Raw genomic sequence first — 27500 nt, forward strand, 5'->3', positions numbered from 1 at the left:
TCTGTGTTTTACAGCCTCATTCATCGTCGTTTTTTTTTCTCTCACATCTATAATTTCTTGTATTTAATTTTTTTTTTCACTTTTGATTATTTGTAATAAAAAGCATCTGCAATCGCATCCTATTATATATTAATATTCATGGAATTAAAAACATGATCTTAATAAAACATCATTATAATCTCAATTTAAATGTAGTGTATCTTCCCAGATCAATGTGTTTGTTTAAATGTTCAGTTTTCATGCAAAGAGTGACTTTTATTTACAATATAAAAATGTCAGAAATTGTTTCTTTTAATGAAACTATACCGTTTTTCCTGAAAGCATATTAATGTCTGTACATTTGCTGGTCATGTGCATGACTAAGGCTACACGGTTTGTTAATGAATTCATTTGAAATAAAATATCTACTATGTACCTATTCAATATTTAACAGTAGAACGAGAGGATGCGACTTGCTCCTAGTCAGTTTCACTAACTTCTGGAAGTGCTGCCAGTCTTCAGTCAGAAGCTACTGTAATAAAACTTAGTTAAATACATTTATATCTAATTAATGTTAGACACGAGCTAACATGTAAACTGAGATTACTGGATGCTATCTGAGCTCAATTATTTTTTCTTGCTAATGTAATTAAAGCACAAGAAAGTCAAATTTTATCCATGTCTTGTGTTTTAACATAGTCACAGATAGTCAGACCTGATCCTTTAGTATTTCAATCGTTTTATGAGCCCCCAAGTCATTAACATATTATTAAAATGATGCTTATAATTGGTCTAAACATCCATACAGAGTAATTAATAAATATTACCCCACGTCATTGTTAGATATAAATGTTATACACAGGCAACACAAACGGCATTATTGCCACTTACATTAGAATAGAATTACTGTATTATCCATGAATAAATGTTATACAGCACCTGACTAAGGCATTTGTAGAGTAAAAAAACGTCACTGTGAAGATTACTACTACGCATAATTACAATAACATGTGAGTATAGGCTTCATAGAATGTAAATATTACAGGATCAGGTCTGACTTTCGTACAAAACACACAAATGGATAAAATGCAGTCATTTAACATGCACACAGTTAATTATTGTTTATTATGTTAACGAAGTATAGGCAGCTGCTAGTGAAAAAAACAACTCCATTATAATTCAGATAATACAATATTCTGTGTCACTCGGGTGGTGTGTATATCTACACAATATTCTGTGTCACTCGGGTGGTGTGTATATCTACACACATATTCTGTGTCACTCGGGTGGTGTGTATTCTAATACAATATTCTGTGTCACTCTCGGGTGGTGTGGATATCTACACAATATTCTGTGTCCCTCGGGTGGTGTGTATATCTATACAATATTCTGTGTCACTCGGGTGGTGTTATATCTACACATATTCTGTGTCACTCGGTGGGTGTGTATATCTACACAATATTCTGTGTCACTCGGGTGGTGTGTATATCTACACAATATTCTGTGTCACTCGGGTTGTGTGTATATCTACACAATATTCTGTGTCTACTCGGGTGGTGTGTATATCTACACAATATTCTGTGTCACTCGGGTGGTTGTGTGTATATCTACACAATATTCTGTGTCACTCGGGTGGTGTGTATATCTACACAATATTCTTGTGTCACTCGGGTGGTGTGTATATCTATACAATATTCTGTGTCACTCGGGTGGTGTGTATATCTACACAATATTCTGTGTCACTCGATGTTTACTGTAGAAGCAATATTTTGTACTTGTAAATAAATTTCTCCTCTGAATACACGGTTAGTGTGAGATTCATTTCTGATGTGTTTTCACTGTTGAATTAATTCCCTTCTCTGTCATTAAGGTTTGGAGAATCTATTTAATGGTTCTTTCAGAAAGAAAGTACGTATATCTGTTCTGCAGTTTCTATTTAGCTAGACAAAATAGATCTGTCTAAAATACGTACAACGTGGAGACCAGGACATTAAATATTGTGTGACGCTCATATGTTGTCTACTACTGGGTTTTGCAGACAGAGCAGTGCTAAGATAGCAAAGGATTGTGGGATTGCTCAGCCATCTCACATCTGAAACACTGATTACAGCTCTAATAGGGGGCAATTACAGCAGCATTTCCCATTAATCAATAAATCACCACGTGGAGAGGGGGATAGGGAGTAGAAAGAGGTGCGGTGTTGAGAGAGAGACAGATACACAGATGGATAGACATAAAAACGGGGGGGTGAGAGGGGGTGGAAGAGATGCAAACCGACAGACAGACAGAGGAGGGGTGTGTGTGTGTTTGTGTGTGTGTGTGTGTGAGAGAGAGAGAGAGAGAGAGAGAAAGGCAAACAGTGGAAGAGAGAGAGAGAGCGTTGGGAGGGGGGGAGAGAGAGAGAGGGAGAGAGAGAGAGAGAGGGAGAGGGGGGGGAGGGAGGGGAGAGAGAGAGAGGGAGAGAGAGAGAGGGAGAGAGAGGAGAGAGAGAGGGGAGAGCGGAGGAGATCTTTTCTCTCTATCTATTATCGCTCTCTATTTCGCTTTCTCTCTCTTTCCTCTCTCTCTTCTCCTGGGGGTGTCTCTCTCTCTCTTTCTCCTCCTTTCTCTCTCCCTCTCTCTCTCTCCTCCTCTCTCTCTCTCTCTATCTTTCTCTACTCTCTCTCTCTCTCTTCTCTTCCTCTCTCTCTCTAGAGATATCGATATAGCTCCTTATCATACATACCATATCCCCTTAACTTTCTATAAAATAATGATAAAAATTTCAACATCAGTTTAGATGCATTTTTAATTAAACCGCTTTTTATTATCTGTCTAATTAACCTCAGCTTCTTGCTACAACAATAAAGTGAATATGCCTATAAATTAATTTTCAATCTATTTTTAATGTATTTTTTTTTTTACCATTTATTTCAAAATGTATTCTATTTTTTTTAAATCATTTTTATAATGTTATTATTATCCTCACAACTGACTACTAGTTATGATTGAACTATTCACTTCATGGCGGCGGTCATACAATGGCAGAGACCGTAGTTCCCTAGAAGAACCTAAACCTGCAAATGTTATCCAGAGTTTTGCTCATCCTGAGAATTAAGCCACGTTTAGGTTTACGTCCTGCATTAATTCAAAGCGCAATATTCAGCATGAATAAATAATATGAGTAATAAAACTGCCAATTTCCCTCTAGTACATCCCTGTCTGCTCCCTGCTGGTGTAATATACAATGTCCTCCAGTGAAAATTGGTTCTGCCATCACTGGTGTGAATAATGATTTCTCTGGACCCCCGAATCTCTGGAAATAAAAGCCAAATATAAAGTGCACATGGGCGATCTTACTCTTTATTTTAGCCTTGGTAAATATTATGTATTACATATTACATGCTACATTATTCAACTTGATCCCCATGTTATGGCTGAGCTGTAACAAATGGCTTTAACTTTAATGCCTCACCAACAACTTACAGGAATTTACTGTGCTTCATTCACTGGCTGTATTTTTGCCACAGTGGAAGATGCATGACATGCACATTACGTTCTATTACCTCTTTTTCTTTCTTATTATTTCGATTCATTCTTTTTTTTTTTTTAAACTTAGTTCTTAAAATGTAGTTTATTTATCCGCATATTATTATTTATTCTTAGAGGAATGGCTTGGTTTTCATTTCTTAAATAGAAAACACTATTATTTTCTTATTAATGCCGTAGCTGACTGCGTGCTACAGTATAAGCCGGAGCTGTATTATGTAGCAAAAACAAAAAGAGTAGGGCTTTAAAATTGAGTTAGGTTGAAATGTTATGACAGGTTGTAATGGGAAATGAGTCATGCTTTTGTGTGTGTGTGTGTGTGTGTGTGTGTGTGGGTGGGTGTGTGTGTGTAAAAACCTCTGTTGGTGTCCGAGATCTTGCAGCAGCGTATCGATGTGCGTCTGCAACGCGGCTGGATCTACGTGGCTCAGCTTTTTCACCTCGCTACGCAGAAAATACCAAAACTCCCTCACACCTCTCTCCACCTTCCTTCTGTAGTCTTCTTGCACACGGCCAGGGCCTACTACGGGAGGGGGGGGGGGGGTGAGTGATGAAGAAAGAGAGCAGCAATTACTATTAATTTCACACTCCATATTAAAACTCTGTTCCTTCTGAGGTCTGACGTCTTGCCCTGATTCGCTTAGTTCTTGCTTTGATTGCACGCCATGTTCCCTAATGCCATCAATTAGTCTGGAAATGTAGTGTAGTTAGGAATCTGTTACTGTGGGTTATCGTCTGTACACAGCTGAATTTATAATGCGGTTCAGAATAATCCTCCACTTCAGTGACCACATTCTTTGAAGACCCCAGTGTCATTGAGGAGTCTTTTATCTGAACCCTGGCAGGCATAACACTTTTCTTCGTCCGTACTGTGCTTTTGACAATCTGCTTATCCACTACTGCTTGCTGAAAATGAACATTACAATCTTCGTTCAAAGCACATTATTCAACATCTTGTTCCCTGTGTTAGAGCGGAGCTGGGAAAAAGCTGGTTATAAATTTAATACCTCATCAACCTGGAACAACTGAGAGGAACACTTTAAAACTACTGTGCTCCTTTTACTGGTAAAAATTTATGCCACTTGTAAAAAACTTAGTATATAACCGAGTAACAGCCATGCTGGAAGCTGTTTTGGACATATTCGATTGTGTATGCATTTTTTTTTTTTTTGCCGTATTTATTGTTGCTGTGCTATTAAATTTAATTGTATCTTTCTCTACCTTCTTGGCCAGATCACTCCTATAAAATTTAATCTGGATGAACTGGTGTTCCATTCCAGCAGCAGTATGGAAATCGACTTCTTATGGAAATCCATCTGTCCGCTCTGTGGACTGGGGTCGAAACTGGACGACCCTCAGGCAACCCCAGAAGCATGCGATAAACATGCAAACTCCCTGAATCCTAGGGATGTGAGGCAGATGTACTGTACTAACCACCTCAACTCTAATTTTAACATCTTCAATCAGAATCAGAAAAAAAACAAATGAATTAATTTATGGTGGCAAGTCTGATAGAAAATTAAAATATGATGCTTTCAAATTTTAGATTTACTTTTATGGCAGACGCCCTCATAGGACCAGCGATAGAAGTTTGAGGGTACTGGGATTTGAACCTTCACAGCAGACCTTTATCCACCGAGTTACCAGTTCCATTACCACTACTGCCTATAAACACTTGCTCTGTGCTAAGCAGATGCTTTACTCTGCTCTGTTCATAGCTAAAAACAACATAAAAGCTTTCCAGCTGAAAAGCTACAAACCTGTACTGGGTGGCTGTGTACCCAGTGTAGCAGAAAGAGGTAACTATGTTTATCATTTCATCTATTCAGTTCAGTTCAAATCAATTGGATTTATTTTAACAATGGACATTGTCTCAAAGTAGCTTTACAGAACTATAACTATTTAGAAACTTCTCTTCTCTCTTTCTACCCATCCCGAGGCATCCAGAAATTGTACCAGCTCCGATTGTCTTCCGTGCCATGAAGATTTTGGACCGTCACTGAGACGACTCGGTGAGAATCCTGAGACATCTAGAGATTTACCAGCTCCAGTTAGACTCTGCTATACTAAGAGGAGACACCAACTCCATGGAGCCTTTGAGGACAACAACCTCCTCATCAATACAACATTTATCAGACTGTATATTTATAATCACACCCTCCAGTGTCACCCATATGAAGATGAGGTTTCCCTTTGAGTCTGGTTCCTCTCAAGGTTTCTTCCTCTTCCATTTAAGGGAGTTTTTCCTCCCCACAGTCACCTGAGTCACCTCAGACTTGCTCATTGGGGATAAATACAAACACATTTAAATATATCTAATATTAATCTTGAATTTTTGTATCATCATTAATCTTTATATTATTCTTTATATTAACCTTTTGCTGTGTGTTGATGTTCTCTAAAGCTGCTTTGAGACATTGTCCATTGTTTAAAGTGCTATACAAATAAATTGAAATTGAATTTGAATTGAATAAAATAGAAATGATAAAGTTTACAATTTTTTTCTTAAACCGAGCAAGGCTGAAGCAATGGTGGTGAAGAGAAACTCCCTGAGATATCTTAAGAAAAAAAAAGAGAACTCTACCTGAGAAACCCAGAGAAGAACCAGACGCAAAAGTGTGGTTATAAATAATGTCCTTTCTACAGCTGTATATAGTCAAGTGGGATTGTGTACCGGGAGTTTTTGGGCAATTTATAAATCAACATCATTTCATTACAGATGTTTACTGATTTAACACTACAGTAATTCCTTGCTGTCAAAGCCATCGAATGTTCAATGATGGAGACAAACCACCACAAATGCAGTTCAAAGACTGTACCATGTGGTTCTATCCATAGCAGTCCCTATTAAGATGATCTACTTCAGTGTGACAAGTAATAAAAGGAAAAGACTGCTTGAATCATGAGGTGTGCAACCGGTTTAGGACAAGCACAAGATGAGAGATCAGTGGTCATCGGAGATGTCTCGAAAAACTGTAACCCTTTCTAAAGATACTGTACGGTATATTGCAAATGAAGCTCAGCTGTCAACAGAACCTCGCAGAAACACTAAACTAGCCGAGAATTCTACTAAAGTCGTCTTCTCACTGTATGATTTTCAGCCTGATTTTGAAAAAAAAAAAGAACTCGAATAAATTCGCTGCTTCTGTGTTGAGATTGCATTGCGATTTTTAAGCATTTTTTTATTGACGTTAAATCTCAAAATCCCAAAGTGTTACTGCTGCTATGAAAGGTCTCTTCTGAAAGCCACCAGGAGGATGATATATATACTGTATATATATATATATATATATATATATATATATATATATATATATATATATATATATATATACGTTTATCTAAAACTGATGCCGCAACTGCAAATACAGTACGTTAGTTTCAGGTGTGAAATGTCAATAAAACATGCATATAAATAGGAAAACAGAAAAATACCCTCAGTACCTCAAGCTCACTCTTATGAATGTGAGCCCATTTACGGCAAGAGCCCAGATTGATGACACAAGCAGAAGTTTAGTCGTTTTCTTTAATTGCAGGTCAATCGTTAGAGGAACTTTATTGCCTTGTATAGAATTTGGCCAAGATTTTATTGGGGCCATTTTGTAGTGTGTGACAAATACCAGTCAGCTGTATAAGCCAGTTAAAGAAACTGCAAGGTCGTGTTAATTACTTCATTTTAATCACAGAAACACTTTCAGAAAACCACAAACACTAAAAACTAAAATACATTTACACTGTTAGTGATGAGAAGAGCAATTCAGCTACAAGCATTAACATTTTTCTCCACTGGAATGATATGTTTGTTAAATCATTCATGCCTTATTGGTCTGGTGAACAGATTTATGGGACACAATGCACTAGGAATTAATGCACACGATCCTGAATCCTGACCCAAATAAGAAGCAAAGACGACCTTCCTAACGGGACAGCCTTTCTCTTTGGAGAATGTTAATGCTACCCAAAAAAAAAAAACTACACCGACCTTCTGTCACATGACCTGGATGAGATGCTCTTCATTTTTTAGAGTTAGATTTTATGCTCAGCGCTAAAAACAGGACAATGTCAAGCAGACATTAAGGCTGTTTGACTGTGATGCAGGTCACCTCTCTCAGAGGCATGGGCTGGATCATAAAGAATCAGGTATTTCCTTCTGTCCTTTTCTCTTTTCTTCTCTCATGTTGTTCCTTCTCTCTCTCAGGAATATGAGAGATGATATTTATAGACCAACCTTGAAGAGATGTCCATGTCCTGTCCTCTAAACCCAACAAAAACCTCTTAGTGGCAGATAAAGTGTTTGGAACATAAGCTGCCACTGGAACTGTCAATTTTACTACATTTATTCATTTGGTAAATTATTTTATCCTAAGGGACATTTAGTTACAGTGGAATCCAGGGTGAGCTTCAAGCTGAGGGTTAACGCTCTCGTCCAGGAGTACTACAGAGTCTCTGACAGTTCTAGGATTTAAATGCACATCTTTTTTTGATAACCAGTGCAGAATCATATTCACTCACCACTGCGTATCTCTGCTTTACCTTCTAGTACTGAGATATTTCTTACACAATAATATACAGAGATGAACCCCGACATATTGCTCTAAATAAAAATGGCAGATGACTGTTTGATCAACTGGTCCTTTTTCACTAAACAGGCTGCTCTTAATTTATTTCAGATCATTCCATGACCTACGCTGAGTCTATACTGGGTCTGTTAGAATAAAAAAGAGAGTGAATCAGATATTTGTGTCATTTAAAACATTTGGCAGACGCCCTTATCTAAAACGACTTACAGTATTTTCCGCACCATAAGGCTGTTTTATATATATATATATATATATATATATATATATATATATACATATATATGCTATATATTTCTGTACTTAACCCATACATAAGGCGCACCGTATTATAAGGCGCATGCTAAAACATACGATCTACAAAAAAGGTAACAGAAGCAAAACAGTGAGTTTAGTTGAACTTCATTCTACTATTTAACAACACACATTATTTTTTAATCAATCTTCTCCCACAAATCCATCAAAGTCCTCATAGACACATTGATGTTGAATTCTTTCAGCTGCTCTATTCCCATTTACAACCGTGTAACTGATAGTCTGTAGTTTGTATTGTGCCTCGTAAGCATCTGATTTTTATTGGCCGATGGCAAACCAACTTAAGGTGCATTTACCGCCACCTTCTGGACTGGAGTGTGGAGCGCAAAATGGTTAGGAAGAAACAAATGTTGTTTTGCAACATACCGGTAGTCATACCTACCGGAGGCGTGGCAAAGGTAAGCGTACGTACTGTACGTATTACCTAATGTTCTCTGATTGGTTTATCGCTGCCAGCGTACGTAGTGTATGTATTATGTCCCTGTGTCAGCAGGAAATGGTCCGACAGTCAATCAAGCGGAGCGCTTACCAAAGTCGCACAACGACATTTTTACAGATTATTGGAACTCGGTGCACACATAAGGCGCACTGGATTATTAGGCGCACGGCCGATTTTTGAGAAAATTTAATGCTCTTGGGTGCGCCTTATAGTACAGAAAATACGGTACTTTTATCTCATTTATACAACTGAGCAAATGAGGGTTAAGGGCCTTGTGACCCTGGGGTTCAAGCTCATGACCTGCCGATCAGCAGTCCAACACCTTAACGACTGAGCTACTACACAAAATAAACATGACATTTACATTAATGACAATTGGCAGACACCCTTTTATCCAGAACGACTTACAATTTACCTCATATGCATACAACTAAACAATTGAGGGTTCAGGGTCTTGCTCAGGGGCCCTTCAGTGGTAGCTTGGTGGACCTGGGATTCAAGCTCACAACCTTCCAACACCTTCCAAATACTAGGAAGTAGCTTGGTACCACTTAGCCCAGAATATGTCCGTATAGTCCAGAAAAAATTAGATCTGTGTCATATTAAGGCAAAAAAAAAAAACATGTCAATAGAACGGGATCCCACACATCCACTAAATAAGTATCTAGCCCCACTGCCCTCAGGGTGCAGGTACAGGGCTCTGAGGTGCAGGAGGACCCGCTTTAGAAGAAGCCTGATTCCCTCAGTCATTATGTACCTTAACATCCTTATGTGTGTTGTCAAACAAGTGCAGTGTTGTGGAAAAGAATTTTCCCTTTGGGGACAATAAAGTATAAAGTAAAGTAAACGGATTTGTGTCACGTTAACCTGGTAATGTAAATGTAGGCTTATGGTTGTTGTGCACTTACCATCTCCAAACACTCTCTGATAGCTGCGGATCTCCTGCTTGGCTCTGTTAAGCTGCTCCTCTAAAAGACGCACCCGACCTGCAGAGACGGGTTTAACAGACTGTCCTTCAGGTATTCTGTAGGGAGGACACACACACACACACACACACACACACACACACACACACACACACACACACACACACACACACACACACACACACACACACATGTTTGTAATTCTATCTATGTGGGGTATTTTCACTGACCTTTGTGTTACAGCAGCTTAATATTATATTACTGATATATTATATCAGTATACATCAGCCAAAAAAACTTCTCCTAATCTTAACCTCAGAAACTACAAAACACACACACATACACACATACACACACACACACACACACACACACACACACACACACACACACACACACACACACACACACACACACACACACACACACACACACACACACACACACACACACACAAACACACACACACACACACACACACACACACACACACACACACACACACAGATACACACACACACACACACACACACACACACACACGCGCGCGCGCGCACGCACACACACACGCACACACACACGCACACACACACTACCTCTATTACTGTGTAAAGATACAGTAATTATCTCCAGCTCTGATTTACACGTGACTCACAAGGACACAGTACTTGGCATTAAGAAAAGATAAAAAAATAAATCTCAGAGAGAGAGAGAGCGAAAGAGAGAGAGGAGAGAGACAGATAGAGAGATAGGGAGAGAGAGAGAGAGAGAGAGAGAGAGAGAGAGAGAGAGAGAGAGAGAGAGAGAGAGAATGTTATGAGTGCCTCTCAGACTTAAATTTTGCCAATAAATTCTTATTAATTTACTTCTACACTAAGACCTAAGAACTGGAGTAATGCACTTAAGCCTTAAGAGCATTAAGAGTACTCTTTAACAGAGGCACTAGCTCAGGAAAGCCATTGACACACAATCGTAGGTTAAGATTTACTCCTGTCTCCGGAATATCCTTCTCCTTCCTAATTGTTGCTCCAAGAGCATTTGCAACATATTTTTATTCCCGGCTTTTAACTGTTCTGATTAACGTACACTTCTAAGACTGGTCTCAGTAGTGAGTAACCCTCAAGGGTCGTTCAGATATACTGTATGGTGACTCGTAGTCTCACAGCTAGCAGAGATCGTTCATTTACAAAGAGCGCTCTTGACTACCAGCGACGTGAGTGACAGCAACCAAATTTGGGTGTTTTCAGCGATGTGAGAAAGACGAAAATCCTTTAACTTTATGCAAACTTTATGCAAATTTGGTGTGACTTTGTGCAGTGACTACCAATGGGAGTGCAGACAGTAGAGCACGTGTGATCTGTGGTTAAGGACACACACTGCTTCTACTTTACTTACCTACACCTCACACAGACGGAGTTATGTAACTAGTCCAGAGTGTGATGTGCTACTTGCTAGATAACTTAAACATTAGTGTCAAATGCTTTGTGTGCGCATATAGTTTGGTCCTGAAGGAGAAAGACATGAAAGAGCAAATGAAAGAGAGACCTGGAAGGAGAGAAAGAAAAGGGATGGAGAGAGGGAGAGACAGTAATATCTGCTGAGTGTATTTAGTAAATGTCTTTAATCATAATTGCACTCTGAATGTATCTGCTTTTACACACACACAAACACAAACAGAGAGAGAGAGAGAGGGAGGGAGAGAGAGAGAGAGAGATAGGGGAAGAGCGAGAAGAGAGAGAGATGGGGAAGAGCAAGAAGAGATGGATGAGACGAGCCACAAGGACATGACATGGAGAGAGAGAGCAGCTCTGATCATAACTACAACCTATACTGACCTCTTAAGGGGTGGGGAGAGAGAGAGAGAGAGAGAGAGAGAGAGAGAGAGAGAGAGAGAGAGAGAGAGAGAGAGAGAGAGAGAGAGAGAGAGAGAAGAGATGGATGAGACGAGCCACAAAGACATGACATGGAGAGAGAGCAGCTCTGATCTACTGACCTCTGAAGGGGTGGGGGGAGAGAGAGAGAGAGAGAGAGAGAGAGAGAGAGAGTTCCATCACAAACAGACACGAGTGAACGAGTGTTCAGGAGTCTTTTAAGGCTCAAGCAGGGAATAAACCATTAAGTGAATTTATTCTCTTACAATCTGCCTTAACACGCAGGAACACACACTCTCACACTCTCTCACACATTCCTAACATCCTGTTAACACCGATTACTCAACCCTTCCACCCTTCTACTCCACTGGAGAACACAAACACGCTATTTTACCGTCTGAAACGTCTTCTGAAGAGACAAACTACCGAGTGTCCGCTACACTACTGGGAGTCCATCAAGGACAAAATGGTATCATAGCCACATACTGTACTCAGTAACACATCAGTGAACACATCAGCAGATTGTGTGTCTGGGCTTTGTTTCTAGTACGATTGCTGATATAACAGAACACCAGCCTTTGTTTCCTGTCATACAATAGCCAGAAAAGATTAAAAAAAACAAAAAACAAACTTGACCCGCATTGACTTTTGCAAAATTGCACTTTTTTTTTATTTGCTGATTTCTTTTCATGCTCCACCTGCTTCAGATATTTCTTGCTGTAACTGTAGTGTGTGCTAATCATATCCTGATCCCACCTGCTTGCTATACGATAACCAAAGGCGTATTTTGGGAATCGATAGAAATTATTTTTTACTAGTTAAATAAATAAGCTTGGACCACAGATATAGGAACATGCAGTGAGGCTCAGCAAAATGCTCATACAAGGTGTTATATATTATAGTCTACTGCTAATACAGTGAGCAGGCACCTTGCATTTACACACACAGTAAGTATAACTAATGTCCTTTTACATTTTAAGTGTCAACCAGAACAGCCAGAAGTGGTATAAGAACCAAAATTCAAAGAAACCTTATAACCTTTTTGCAATTCTGTTTAAAAAAGAAGCTAAAAGTACAGCTTTAATTTTCATTTCATGTTAAAAATGTTCATGTGAAATGTTGAATCAGATTTCTTAATGAATAAAGTAAGAAAGCAAAAGATTAATTAATATATATATATATATATATATATATATATATATATATATATATATATATATATATATATATATATATATATTCAATAACATGTCATGTATACGGCAATGGACATTGTCACAAGGCAGCTTTAACAGAATTAAAAAAAAATCAGACGTTACATTATATATATAAATATATAATGTAGCGTCAGATTTTTTTAGATTCTGTAAAAGGTTTTGTAAATGATAGTTTACGTGAAAAAATACAAAAAAGACATATTACCCAGGAATTAAGGGAATTGTGCGTTTTGAAAAAAACATTAAACTAAGGAAGGAATAAAACAAGAGGAGGCAAGAGGTCAGAAATGAGTAAGTAATAATTAAACATGTAGCATAACCTAAAGTACTTTACTGTATGTCTCTTATTCCACAGCAATTTACCAACCGTTACAAGATAGTTCCTGCTATAACTCTACGACTGCTAGCATACATACATACATACATAAAGCTATACATACTCAATCCCTCACCAGCCTCAAATTTATTTTCTCTCTTAATAAGTTAATAAGACAATAAAACACTTGCAATGTTGTAAAGACTCTCCTGTGGCCTGGAATTTATTTACGGTTATAAAACGTTGACAACGGAGATTCCTTCCATAAATTTTATTAGCTCCTTAAAGAAAGCTTTATCGTATCTGTTATAAATTATTATTGCATTCCTTCAATTAGTTTTTATCAGCCTTAGTGTAACAAGGGAGACTCAGAGGTTTAAGGAACCATGTGTAAAATGTCTTATAAAAAAAAAAAAAAAAGGCCACACTCTAGTAGTGGAATCTGATGAATATTCAATTAAATTCAATTCAGTTCAATTCAGTTCAGTTCAGTTCTATTTATTTTTATAGTGCTTTTAACAATAAAGACATTTCTTTAAAGAACACTCACTCATTTTCTACCGCTTATCCGAACTTCTCGGGTCACGGGAGCCTGTGCCTATCTCAGGCGTCATCGGGCATGAAGGCAGGATACACCCTGGATGGAGTGCCAACCCATCACAGGGCACACACACACTCTCATTCACTCACACACTCACACACTACGGACAATTTTCCAGAGATGCCAATCGACCTACCATGCATGTCTTTGGACCGGGGTCTTTTTGAAATCGGAGTACCCGGAGGAAACCCCGGAGGTGTGAGGCAAACGTGCTAACCACTAAGCCACCATGCCCCCGCTTTAAAGAACATAATACAACAAAATAGTTGAAAATGAATTAAAAAATCTACGAGTGAAACTCAAAGACAAAGTAAGAATGTGAGGTACAATGTAATGCACCTTTTTGTCAGTCAGATTTAAGAAAACAAAATTTATGGAGGTTAGTCTTCTGCCTCATACCTCCAGGAATGGTGCTTTGTTTCCTGTCCTTGCCACGTGTATGTGCAGTTTACATGTTCTCTCTGTGTCTTAAGCATTTCCTAAACAGTCCTAAAACAAATGTGACATGATTGGCATTTCTGAATTGTCTGTAGAGTGAGTGTGTGTGTGTGTGTGTGTGTGTGTGTGTGTGTGTGTGTGTGTGTGTGTGTGTGTGTGTGTGTGTGTGTGTGTGTGTGTGTGTGTGTGTGTACTACATTAGGCTGGCATCCTGTCCAGAGTAAACCCTGCCTTGCCCTGCCTTCCTGGGATACTCCAGGTTCCTGGACCTAGTAGGCGGTAAGTGGTTCAGTGAATGGATGGATGGGTGGATGGATGGGTGGATGGATGGGTGGATGGATGGGTGGATGGATGGGTGGATGGATGGGTGGATGGATGGGTGGATGGATTGGTGGATGGATTGGTGGATGGATTGGTGGATGGATTGGTGGATGGGTGGGTGGATGGATTGGTGGATGGATAGTATTACATTTTGGCACTTAAAACATGCATGATAGAATAATGTAGTGTTAATGTGTCTATTGCACAACACCAGCAACGTGGGTTTGAGTCTCAGCTCAGGTGTTAGCTCAGTCTATGATTTCATTCAGGGTTTTAAAATTATAAGCTTAAATCCTATTGGGTGTTAAAAAAAATCACATTTGATTGAAGTAAGTATATTGTTGTCTTGTTTTCCAGTGTTCAATAATAGAATTCTTAATGAGTGAATGTCCATGAGCAGTTTCTATAGGAAATAACCAGGATGTGTCCTGTGTGATACAAAAAAGAAGTCAGGCTAGAAGTACAAAGTATGTGGACCTTTCTTGGCATGGAGGAAAACCGTCCTGTGTCTGAGTGTCTTTTACACTTAGAGTGATTAAGTGTCCTCAGTGTGCGAGTTGTTACTATAGAAACAAGAGTATTCGTACAGGTGCTTGAATATAAACTGGTGATTTGTGGTGTCTTGCAACCAGCACAAGTGTCAGAGCTGCAGTTATAGAAAATCACTCAATACCTTCCGATCAATCAGATTCGTGATGTTCCACAGCGTGGCATTTTAAGGCTAAAAGAAAACGTGTGACGTGGAATACAAATGAACACCCTGATACAGTATGTGACATTAAAGACATCAAGAGAGGATAAATACTACAGCTACATAAACTATTTATAAGACTGATCTTAGGATTTGTTTAAAGGAAAGGCATACAGCATTTACACACACATGAGAAGCACATGGCTCTTCTCTTTGGCATATATATACTGCATATGTCTTTATATATGTATATATATATATATGTGTAGGTCCCTTTTACGGTCTCCCACGTTACCAACTGGGGACAGGAGGGAAGAAAGGTAAAACGGAGCAGTATATATATATAAATACCATGTTATTACATTAGACAGCAGACAGCACAGGAATGTCCAGCTACTGTGCGTGTGAGTGGGTGAGTGTGAGTGTGTGTGTGTGTGTGTGTGTGTGTGTGTGAGTGTGAGTGTGTGTGTGTGTGTGTTGGTGGGTGGGGATGAGAGAGAGAGAGAGAGAGAGAGAGAAAGAGAGAAGAGAGAAGAGAGAGAAATCGCTGATGCAGCTAAATGCCCGGACAGAGGGAATGAGTTTGAGCTGCAGCTTGACCTCGTTTAAGGCTTCATTTCATCAAAACACAGTTAAGATGTTAAGATGGACTGTCCCTTCATGGAGAAGGCTGCCTAGGTAGGCACAATTTGTACACAGCACTTGTGCCCCCGAGATAAAAATCTGTCCAGATCTGAGGGCAGCATAAGGACAGCTGTCTTGTGAGAGACAAATTTAAAGCAGCATGTGTCACAAGGCTTCTCGAGGAAGACAATAACGTTATTCTGTTTAACAAAAAGTTCGCCAAATAGTTCACATTTCTGCTAAACAGTACATTGTAGTTACTTCCTTCTATCTATATATATGTCTGTGAGTTTGTCCACCCATATCCATTCATCCATCCATTCATCTATCTATCTATCTATCTATCTATCTATCTATCTATCTATCTATCTATCTATCTATCTATCTATCTATCTATCTATCTATCTATCTATCTATCTATCTATTTATCTATAGTATATAAACTAAGTACTATAGATGTCTGTTCCATTTTTTGTATTGTAATTCATTAGGTTTCTCTCTCTCTCTCTCTCTCTCTCTCTCTCTCTCTCTCTCTCTCTCTCTCTCTCTCTCTCTCTCTCTCTCTCTCTCTCTCTCTCTCTCTCTCTCTCTCTCTCTCTCTCTCTCTCTCTCTCTCTCTCTCTCTCTCACTCCCCCCAAGAGGTCAGTATAAGATGTAGTTATGATCAGAGCTGCTCTCTCTCCATGTCATTCCCTTGTGGCTCGTCTCATCCATCTCTTCTCGCTCTTCCCCCTCTCATTCCCTACACCATCTTTCCTCTCCCTTGGCATCTCCTCAATCTCTTCACTCTTCATCCATCACTCTGTCCCGTCTTCTGCATTTAACCACACACTCAATCCTCAGGTCTCACACACTTCCACACTCTGACCAAGGTCTTTGCACTGAACACTGAACACACTATGATCTTTCCCTCTTTCAGTCACCTACGGAGCCTTAGGGCCCTCACTACACTCAGTGACTTACAGCTCCTCTCACTGTAGTGGGGAATATTTAAACTGTCTCTGTATGAATTTAGCATTTGCACTTAAAAGACAAAACGCTGTTTAACATGGTTTTTCTGCCTAAGAAACTCCTAAATGATCCAGAAACCCCTTTATACTTTCACTCATAAATAGCAAAGGGTAGAATTTGAATATGCAAATTAGAAATGCCCCATTTCAACCTCCTGCCATCTCCATCTTAACCCCAACTACTAATTTAGAAATCTTGTCGCACAAACTAAAAGTTTCTGGTTGCTCTGCTATCATTCTCTAACAACCTGACAACACAAACCACTTATTTTTGCGCTATTCTAAACATCAATGCATCTCACATGGTCTATGTCTCTCAGCATTCCCCTGACACTCATACAACAAATGTTGTGGAAACTAACCATGTTGTCATCAGCTACAACATACGTAGGAATCGTGGCACAGTTCCAGTGCTCAGAAACCCCTCCTACATGTAGTCTCAGGTTCGGTACCATGGTGTACATCCCAGTCTGTGTCACAGTTTTCACATTACACATTAGTAATATTTGTTTTCCACATCTACAGTCATATGCAAAAGTTTAGGAACCCCTGACAATTTCCATGATTTTCATTTATAAATATTTGGGTGTTTTGATCAGCAATTTCATTTTGATCTATCAAATAACTGAAGGACACAGTAATATTTCAGTAGTGAAATGAGCTTTATTGGATTAACAAAAAATTCGCAATATTTTTAAGTGACGTGACCTACGGCTAAGTACGGTGACCCATACTCAGAATTTGTTCTCTGCATTTAACCCATCCAGAGTGCACACACAGCAGTGAACACACACACACACCGTGAACACACACCCGGAGCAGTGGGCAGCCATTTATGCTGTGGCGCCCGGGGAGCAGTTGGGGAAGTTCAGTGCCTTGCTCAAGGGCACCTCAGTCGTGGCTGGGCCGAGACTCGAACGCATCAAAACCAAATTAGACAGGTGCATAAATTTGGGCACCCTTGCCATTTTGTTGATTTGAATACCGGTAACTACTTAGCACTGATTAATTGGAACACACAATTGGTTTGGTGAGCTCGTTAAGCCTTGAACTTCATAGACAGGTTCATCCAATCATGAGAAAAATTGGACAAGCCAGCTTCATTTTGGAATAAGGTGCCGTGGAGTGATGAAGCAAAGATTGAGTTATTTGGTCATAAGGGGCGTTATGCAAGGCGGCAAAAGAACACAGCATTCTAAGAAAAACACTTGCTACCCACAGTAAAATTTGGTGGAGGTTTTATCATGCTGTGGGGCTGTGTAGCCAGTGCCAGGACTGGGAATCCGGTTAAAGTTGAGGGTCGCATGGATTCCACTCAATATCAGCAGATTCTTGAGAATAATGTTGAGGAATCAGTCACAAAGTTGAAGTTATGCCGGGGCTGGATATTTCAAGACAACGACCCAAAACACTGCTCAAAATCTACTCGGGCATTTATGCAGAGGAACAAGTACAATGTTGTGGAATGTCCATCCCAGTCCCCAGACCTGAATATCATTGAACATCTGTGGGGTGATTTGAAGCGAGCTGTCCATGCCCCGCAACCATCAAACCTAACTGAACTGGAGATGTAAAGAGGAAAGGTCCAAAGCACATTCATCCATAATCCAGACTCATTACAGGCTATAGGAAGCGTCTAGAGGCTGTTATTTCTACTAAAGGAGGCTCTACTAAATATTGATGTGATTTTTCTGTTTGGGTGCCCAAATTTATGCACCGTCTTATTTCGTTTTGATGAATATTTCGCATTTTTTGTTAATCCAATAAAGCTCATTTCACTACTGAAATATTACTGTGTCCTTCAGTTATTCGATAGATCAAAATGAAATTGCTGATCCAAACACCCAAATATTTATAAATGAAAATCATGGAAAGTTCCTAAACTTTTGCATACGACTGTATCTAAGAAACTACTCATATTTTCATATTTTTGTGTCCTTTAGCTCTTTTAGCAATACTCTGACGTTCCACTACGCTGATTAGAAATCGACTTATCAGACTTTCCAATCAGTATAAACAACTGAATTATTTTATTGCTGCAAGTCTGATATAAAATTAGCCAGGACACTGTATCAGTGAGAGACCAGTGTTATTCCCTGTGTTGGGATAATCTTATGAACCTTATGTTTATGAACAAGCCCTTGAGGCATCTCAGAGAGCAGAAATTGGTTTGATGTCACCATTTTTTGAAGATATAAGCATTTGTGCAGACATTTTTTCTATGAATATATTTCCTCTAGTATGCTAGGAAAATCATAGAAGAAATCCTTGAGTGTCTACATTCATATGAGCCAATTAACCACTGGTGTGTATTGTGACCTGAGTAAGTAACTCAATGCTGAACACGTGCACAAGTGGAAACTTCATTTTTTTTGCTTCTGGTAAAAAAAAAAAAAAAAGCGTTCATCACAATTCAGAAAAGTCCCGAGATCCTTATTATCAGAAGAGTGTGAGGCGTCAGGTGGTATAATGATTAACAGTGGCATCTCGACAGCACTGTAAACTATCCGATAAAGACTGTTGTGGAATTATGTTGAAGTTTACACATTATCTTTTGTTTCATAAAGGATAGATAGAGGCAGCTAGTCAAAGGCGTCATATTCTTTAGGAATGAACAGATAATGGGTTCTAAACAGACACTCCATCTGGTTAAGATTACAAAGTACGCATTGGGACTAGAATCCCAAAAGATGTACCAAAAAGGTCCGAGTATATTCCGAACACTTGTATAAATAAGGGTTCTCTAGGACTTTTATGATATATCTGGAACTCCAGGTCATACTGTATCCTGAAGAATTAACAGAATGTGTTTTTCCGTGCATGCAAAGACCGGTAATGGGAGGCATCCAGATGTTGTACCGGCTCCAGTTCCACTTCATGAAGATTACAGACCTTCAGTGAGATGAGGCCAGCCTTGTGAGGATCCTGAGATCTAGAGATGTACCAGCTCTAGTTGGATTCCGCTTCATGAAGATTTTACACATTCAAAGAGAAGATCCTGAACACATGTGGTGTTTGAGGACAACCTCCAAATCTATACACAATTGTTGGACTGTATATGAATATAGAAAGGACACTATACATAATAACACACTCTGATGTTTATAACAATTTTTTATCACACCCCCCTAGTGTTACCCATATGAAGATGAGGTTCCTTTTTGAGGCTGGTTCCTCTCACGGTTTCTTCCTCTTTTATCTAACGGTTTTTTTCCTCACTACAGTCATCTCAGTCACCTCAAACTTGTTCATTGGGGATAAATACAAACACTTGTCTAACATTAATTTTGAACATTTGTATAATATTAATCTGATATCTGATAACTCTAATCTAATATAATGAACAGTAGCATTCTGGCTGCAACTTTAAACGGCACAGAAATTGTTATGAATATGCTGAATAGATTTTTAGTGTCATTTCAATTTATTTTTAATGCTTTCAATTATTAGACTACTATCATTTAACGACTTCGGCAGAAAGGAATTGGTGTTGTGTCTGTGTTCAACTCGGAAATTGTTCCATCCTGTTGGTTGCTTAATTCCACTCAACTTTAAACTGTTGTAGAAAGGACATTATTTACATTGACATTATTTACTCTCCAGTGTCACTTAAAGGTGGGGTCTCCGTTGTTTCAAAGCCAATGTTCACATTTGAAATCACCAAAACAAACACACCCCTAAGCCAAATGGGTCCCATCCTTGTTCTGATAGCTCCGCCCCACACATACACCAGACAAGTATAACCCAGACAAGTATTATGCTTATGGAACCTGTTGGGGCAGCTGGCCGAGGGTATATTTTTATCAATACATGAACTCAATGAGTAATACTATGGTAATACAAATGTGTTTTTGTAGCACTGTGTGTTGTACCGTGAAAGGTTTAGCTCCATTTCAGCACTGCAAAGCTGGTCCTATATTAACATGTCCTACTTCTTGCCTGCATGTCCTACGTAAGCCTTTCTTCACTTTCTTTCTTTGTTTTTATCCTCCATGTCAATGTTAAACCCGCTTTCTGCTAATGTCACACATGCGCACTGAACACTCTCTCTCTGCCCATATTGACAAGACACGCCCCTTTCTGCTCATTGGCTACACGTTTGTTTTGTTAGGCGGCCCAATGCAGCTTCCTGAAGAATTTCTCAAACAATGGAGACCCCATCTTTAATTGAGGATGAGGTTCTTTTCTGAGTCTGGTTCCTTTCAAGGTTTCTTCATCATATGATCTATGGTAGGCTTTTCTTGCCACCGTCACCTCCGGCTGGCTCATTAGAGAAAATTGTTAGAGATGTATATTTAACTTAATTTTAAACTATAAACTTTAAAAAATTGTATTTTGTTTTTCTGTACTTATGTAAAGCTGCTTTGAGACTTTGTGAATTGTTAAAAGGGCTAATATACAAATAAACTGAATTGAATTGAATTACTACTTTTCATTCAGAGAAAATAAAAGGCATTAAATTTAGAAAGAAACGTCAGTGTGAAATTACAAACAGTCAAGAACAGATCTCTACTTGAGATCTAGACGTATGTAGTGCCAGATTCACAGATCCTGATATTTCTACGTCTGTTTTTTTTTTTCCCTCTAAGCTTATGCCAGTTGGAACTGAAAACAGATACAGATATTTGTAGCAATAACCAGAAAACAGACCCAGACAGTGGCATTGCATTACACCTTCTATTGGACATATGTATTACTAAGGAGGATGGCGCTGGCACAAATAACACACCAGTTTGGTTTGTACACACTTTAAAGATGCGTCTAAAATAGAGTGGTCTACCAGAATAAAAAGCTGAACAGACACTAAACATTATTATTTTCCTGGCTGAGTAGTTTTGCCTAATGAACAGATGGAAAGAAGAAGAAGGAAAATAAAGACTCAAGAACCATTTGGCAAGATGATGGAATAAATGATCCAACTGTGTGTAATTGTAGATAAAGTGAAATAGATTGTATACATGCATACTTTATAGTAGAACAGAAGGGAGCCCTTCACTATACTAGGATCACAGCGTACCAGTTGTTTGTGCAACAAGGCAATTGCCTCATGCATAATTCTATAAAACATGAGATGGAGCCAGAAAGACAGAGCAAGACAGAGACAGAGAGAGAGAGAGAGAGAGAGAGAGAGAGAGAGAGAGAGAGAGAGAGAGAGAGAGAGAGAGAGAGAGAGAGAGACTGGTCACTATATACAACATAACATCATAAAGTACTCTGTAATATAAAGTATAATGTACTATAGTAACATAAGACCTCTTCCTCTATCAGCACTACTCTGCAGTGTGTGTGTGTGTGTGTGTGTGTGTGTGTGTGTGTGTGTGTGTGTGTGTGTGTGTGTGTGTGTGTGTGCGCATCTGGAGAAGAAAGTGGATGGCTTAAAGATGATGGACAGCTGGCTAACAGCCTCCGTTATGCCTTGTAACACCCTGATAGGTGTGTACAGTCTGGCTCCTCAGTGTGTGCGTGTGTGTGTGTGTGTGTGTGTGTGTGTGTGTGTGTGTGTGTGTGTGTGTGTGTGTGTGTGTGCACGCTCTGTTTAAATATGTAAGGGCAGTTGGAGGACAAAAATGTCTTGTTCTCAGCATAGATTCAGAGCTTAGCTTCTAAACCTAAAGCCAATTGGTTTCAACTGGTTATTGTGTGAGACGTATAGGTAACCATGCTGGTAGTTAAATGTTCAATACAATGGAACAGTCTGAGGTCTGCTGCCACGGTCATGACACTATAATGTGTTTAATCCAAGTCTAATCTTAAACTCCTTCTTAGCTTATCAGTCGTTACCATGCAGTCATTACGGGCATCATTCACTTTGTACTTTTTCAAGTGCATCAAACCAGGTCAAAGGTGGATACGGTTCTAATCCTTTTAATAATAAATACAACTCAATAGACTCAGAATCAGAAACAGGCTCAAGGTCATACCCAAAACAAAGTAGACTAAAGGACAAAAACAGAAAAGAGGTATGCTCAGAATTGCAAAGACCGGATGCTTTAGTAAAGAGCTCGGGTCTATACAAATAAAAGTATATCTTTTTATCAGCATAACAGCAAAACTCAAAAGCACATAATCTCAAATGCTTTGATATCAAAAAGAGATGATGTGTGACAAGATAATGATCAACACCAAGCACTGAGAAACCGGTGTTTATACTGTGCACCTGAGCACTCTCGCTGATGTCGTGTAGGAAAAACAGAAGGGCGTGTGTCATAAGAAAGCCAGCTTTGGCATGCAGCACACTAGACATTATACTGCACAATGCAGCAGGAGACATACAGACACTATACTGTATAGTCACTTATACACCATTTACATTACTGTACATCATCCTGTTTTACACAACAGCATTTCTTCTTAATTTTACGACTAGTCCTATTTGTCTTCGTTTGTGGATTTGTGTTATCGGCTTGCTGTTAGCACTCTGGAGCCACAGAACTGATGCCACAGAACACAGAACTTTTCAAATCCTTGATAACTGAAGTATGAAAACTAAATGTATAAAACTACTCACACAGATCGATCCACATCAAAAGACATGACGGTTAAAAGCTGAGATGGTCAAAATGATACAGTATGAAATCCGAATATATGCGTAGAGGTTCCTTATATGCATTAGGTTTATGTAGAACAAAATCTTTGCTGGATTCCTAATTCTGATTGGTCCTAATTCTGATTGGTCCTAATTCTGATTGGCAGTTTTGAAGATATGGCTACAAAATTTATATTAACGTTATAAATTCTATAGTGAGGGGGGCATGGTGGCTTACTGGTTAGCACGTTCGCCTCACACCTCCAGGGTTGGGGGTTCGATTCCCGCCTCCGCCTTGTGTGTGTGGAGTTTGCATGTTCTCCCCGTGCCTCGGGGGTTTCCTCCGGGTACTCCGGTTTCCTCCCCCGGCCCAAAGACATGCATGGTAGGTTGAGTGAGTGTGTGAGTGAATGAGTGTGTGTGTGTGATGGGTTGGCACTCCGTCCAGGGTGTATCCTGCCTCGATGCCCGATGACGCCTGAGATAGGCACAGGCTCCCCGTGACCTGAGAAGTTCGGATAAGCGGTAGAAAATGAATGAATGAATGAATGAATTCTATAGTGACAACTTACTCCCGGACTTGAAAAGGTGGTGCAGTGTTGGCTCAAGTGGTTAAGGCTCTGGGTTGCTGCCGAGCTGCTGCTGTTGGGCTCTTAACCCTTTCTGCTTTGCAAGAAGTTAAGGTTTTGGGGATCAGTGTTCTCAGTAGTAGAGCCTCAGTACTGCCAAGCTGCCACTGTCCTCCAGGGGCGCTGTATCTTTGCTGACCCTGTGCTTCGACCCCAACCTCCAAAAGTTGTGATATGTCAAGAAAGAATCTCCCTGTGCTGTAATGTGCATGTGACAAAATAATACAATGTGTAAATGTTGATGCAGTAAAGTTTTCTATGAGGAAGGAGTCTCCAGTGTCAGGGCTTAACAGTCAGAGGTAAATCTGTAGCTTTTAGTCTTCCAGCAGAGCAAATACAGAATGTAAAAACCGTGTTCAGTAGATTACCAGTAATACGACATGCTGTTTATTGTGTTTGATTGAATTAGGTAGGTTCTAACAGGAAATAAGTAGTTCTGCAAATGTTCCAAAACGTTAAACGTAGAAACCAATAAAATATACAATTCATTCATGTAAATAAAAATTGTAAGCAACATTAAATTGTTTTTGGACGTGTTGTTACTGGGAAATAAAACATGTTTCACTGTGCTTTATTACTTTCTGAATATGAGGATTTTAGTGGAATTTTGTTTCCAGCTAAAGGTTCAGGTTTATATAAACCGATATACTGTAAATAAATTAGGGATTTATTTTTGCGATTACAAAAGCTTGTAGTGGGTACGGATATAAAATAACTCTAGAAAGGACAAAATCAACGTAAGAGTTACAAAGTAACACAGACTCCACTGTCAACTGGTGTAGATAAAAACAAAAAAAAAAAAAAAAAAAAAAAAAAAAAAAAAAAAAAAAAAAAAAAAAAAAAAAAAAAAAAAAAAAAAAACAAAAAAAAAAAAACAAAAAACAAAAAAAAAAAAAAAAAAAAAAAAAAAAAAACAAAAAAAAAAAAAACAAAAAAAAAAACAAAAAAAAACAAAAAAAAAAAAAAAAAAACAAAAAAAAAAAAAAAAAAAAAAAAAAAAAAAAAAAAACAAAAAAAAAAAAAAAAAAAAAAAAAAAACAAAAAACAAAAAACAAAAAAAACAAACACAAAAAAACAAAAAAAAACAAACAAAAAACCACAAAAAAAATAAAAAACACACACAAAAAAAAACACCAAACACCCAAACAAACACACACAAACCACAAAAAAAAACACACACACACCAAACACAACACCCCAACAAACAAACCCCAAACACCCCACCACCCACACAAACACACACCCACACACACCCACCCCCCACCCACCACAAACACACACAACACACCACCCACACCACCACACACAACACACACACACACACACACACACACACACACACACACACACACACACACACCCACCCACCAAACACACACACACAAACACACACAGACACACACGCACGCACACACACACACACACACACACCAATGCACACACACACACACACACACACACACACACACACACACACACACACACACACACACACACACACACACACACACACACACACACACACACACACACACACACAGGCTACGGACACATTAATCTCAATAGATCTGAAATCTGCATTTTCCTTTTAAAACGTTGTTCGTCTACTCCAGCATTTTCAAAAGTGTTCCAAAAAATGTTTGTTTGCACTGAAATGTATGTCTGAAAACACTTACATCACTATACTACACATGCACACACAGACACACACAGGCTACATCCACATTAATCCGGGTAGATTAGAAAATAAGCATTTTCTTATTAAAAAAAACATTTTTTGTCCACACAAACGTTTTTAAATAAAAAAAAAAGAAAAATTGCTTGATCACAATAAAACATCTAAACGTCTTGCATCACTACAGCGCATATGCCTGAATTGGATAGAAGCACAACAACATCATCCACCATCTAGTTTGGTTTGAATGAGTCACATGACTGTGTCACATGACTAAAAGTACATCAGTGTTTTTGTTTATCTCTGTTTTGTCAGTGTGTATAGATGGCCAAGTCCTAGTGAATAGCAACTGACACGCACACACACATACACACACACACACACATCCTTACCTTAGGGCCTGTGCCATGCGCCGCAGCTCGTGGTTCTGCTGTTTAAGACGCTCAAGCTTGGTGAGGATGTTGGCGAGCTCTCTGCGTGTGTGTGTCGTTTCGTGTGTGTGTTGGCTCTCACGCACCAGGTGGCCGCCCATAAAGAAGAGCAACATCGCCCAGGCCAACAGCACCAATGCCACCCAGCGCCAGGACGTTGTCCACAAACGCATGTTGTCCCTTGTCCACGTCCACTTTAATCACAACACTAAGACATAATGGAGTAGTCAGGGATGGGAGGGTTTTTTGCTATTAGTTTGTCCATCCACGTCCACTCTGATCAGCAAGGGGACATTGCACAAGGACAAGGTATACTGCAAAGGGACAAGTTTGCTTTCGGAGCAAGTTTTTCTGTTATCTTGCCTGTTTGTCTGTTCCCGTGGAACTCAATCACAATAGGGATGGAAGCAAAGCTGAAGACAGTATGAGAAAGTAAAGCGTTGCTTTTGTTGCCATTTGTTCATTGGTTCATTTGTCCAAATTTGTCGACTTTATTAGCATGTGGACATCATGGAGGCAGTAAATAAAGAAGTTAGGAATGAAGAACCTCTATTGGGCAGCCATTTTTTCTCATTAGGTGTCGATTTTGGTTGATTTGTGCTGAAGGAGCATTGTTTTTTGTCCTCGTCCGCGTTAATGCGTACATCACAGAGAAAATAAAGTAGGCTTGGGACGAGTCATGCTGCTAATTTTCTGTTGTTTTTTTTCTGCCTCTAATTTGATCACCATGGGGCAATCTCAAGAGTTAACAGCTGTGAAGCAGGATGGTATTTTTTTTGTAATTTATTTTTTATTTTTTTTTATGTTAACTGCTCTTTTTCTTTTTAGCAAAATTGTGATATCATGGGAGGAAAGCTGATTAGGGACAAATCATGCTTCATGCATCTGTTTTATTATTATTGTTTTTAGTAGTAGTAGCAGTAGTAGTAGTTGTTTCGCTTAGTTTTTACAGGCGATCTATAGCCAATGACTTGCTTGATCTTATCAATATGGGATCATCATGAAGGAAGAAGGATGTCATTGGTTGTCCAATATGTTAGATTCTGCTATAACTAGATGTCCACTTTAATGACCCGAAGGACCTAATTCATGAAAGAGCTGTTGTTTTGTGCTGCTGTTTGTTTTTTTTTTTCTTTATTTGTGAGTCACTATATCTTTTTTTTAGAGGCAACTGTCCCAGTTTCCTGCTTGTCTGCCTTCCTCTGATACGATCGTCTCGGCAGGAGACACCATGACGCCACTTAGAAGGAAATAAAGCAGATTAGGTGAGAGGAAGTGTTAGATTTTGCTGATTTGTCTTTATTTGATATTGGATTGTCCTTCCATGTGCACTTTAATCAGCATGGTATGAGACACTAGAACGTCAAAGGCAAGTCAGGAACGAT

At 39.1% G+C, this 27500-nt stretch overlaps 1 protein-coding gene across 4 annotated transcripts in view; it reads right to left on the reverse strand.

Moving 5' to 3' along the window:
• Positions 1-27500, reverse strand: part of fut8b (fucosyltransferase 8b (alpha (1,6) fucosyltransferase)) — a 130815-nt gene that overhangs the window by 33007 nt on the left and 70308 nt on the right. For 3 of the 4 annotated variants that reach the window (XM_027166234.2, XM_027166235.2, XM_047801877.1), the window contains 3 exons: positions 26077-27500; positions 9747-9862; positions 3865-4030 (listed from right to left, as the gene is read on the reverse strand). The exon at positions 26077-27500 is cut by the window's right edge and continues 264 nt beyond it. In XM_027166234.2, coding sequence (XP_027022035.1) covers positions 3865-4030; positions 9747-9862; positions 26077-26288 — 494 coding nt within the window. In that variant the 5' untranslated portion in view covers positions 26289-27500. The remainder of the gene's footprint in view (positions 1-3864; positions 4031-9746; positions 9863-26076) is intronic. The other variant, XM_047801878.1, reaches the window with a different exon arrangement.

The sequence above is a fragment of the Tachysurus fulvidraco genome, chromosome 16 (genome assembly GCF_022655615.1).
Source record: "Tachysurus fulvidraco isolate hzauxx_2018 chromosome 16, HZAU_PFXX_2.0, whole genome shotgun sequence".
Classification (NCBI taxonomy): Eukaryota; Metazoa; Chordata; class Actinopteri; order Siluriformes; family Bagridae; genus Tachysurus; species Tachysurus fulvidraco.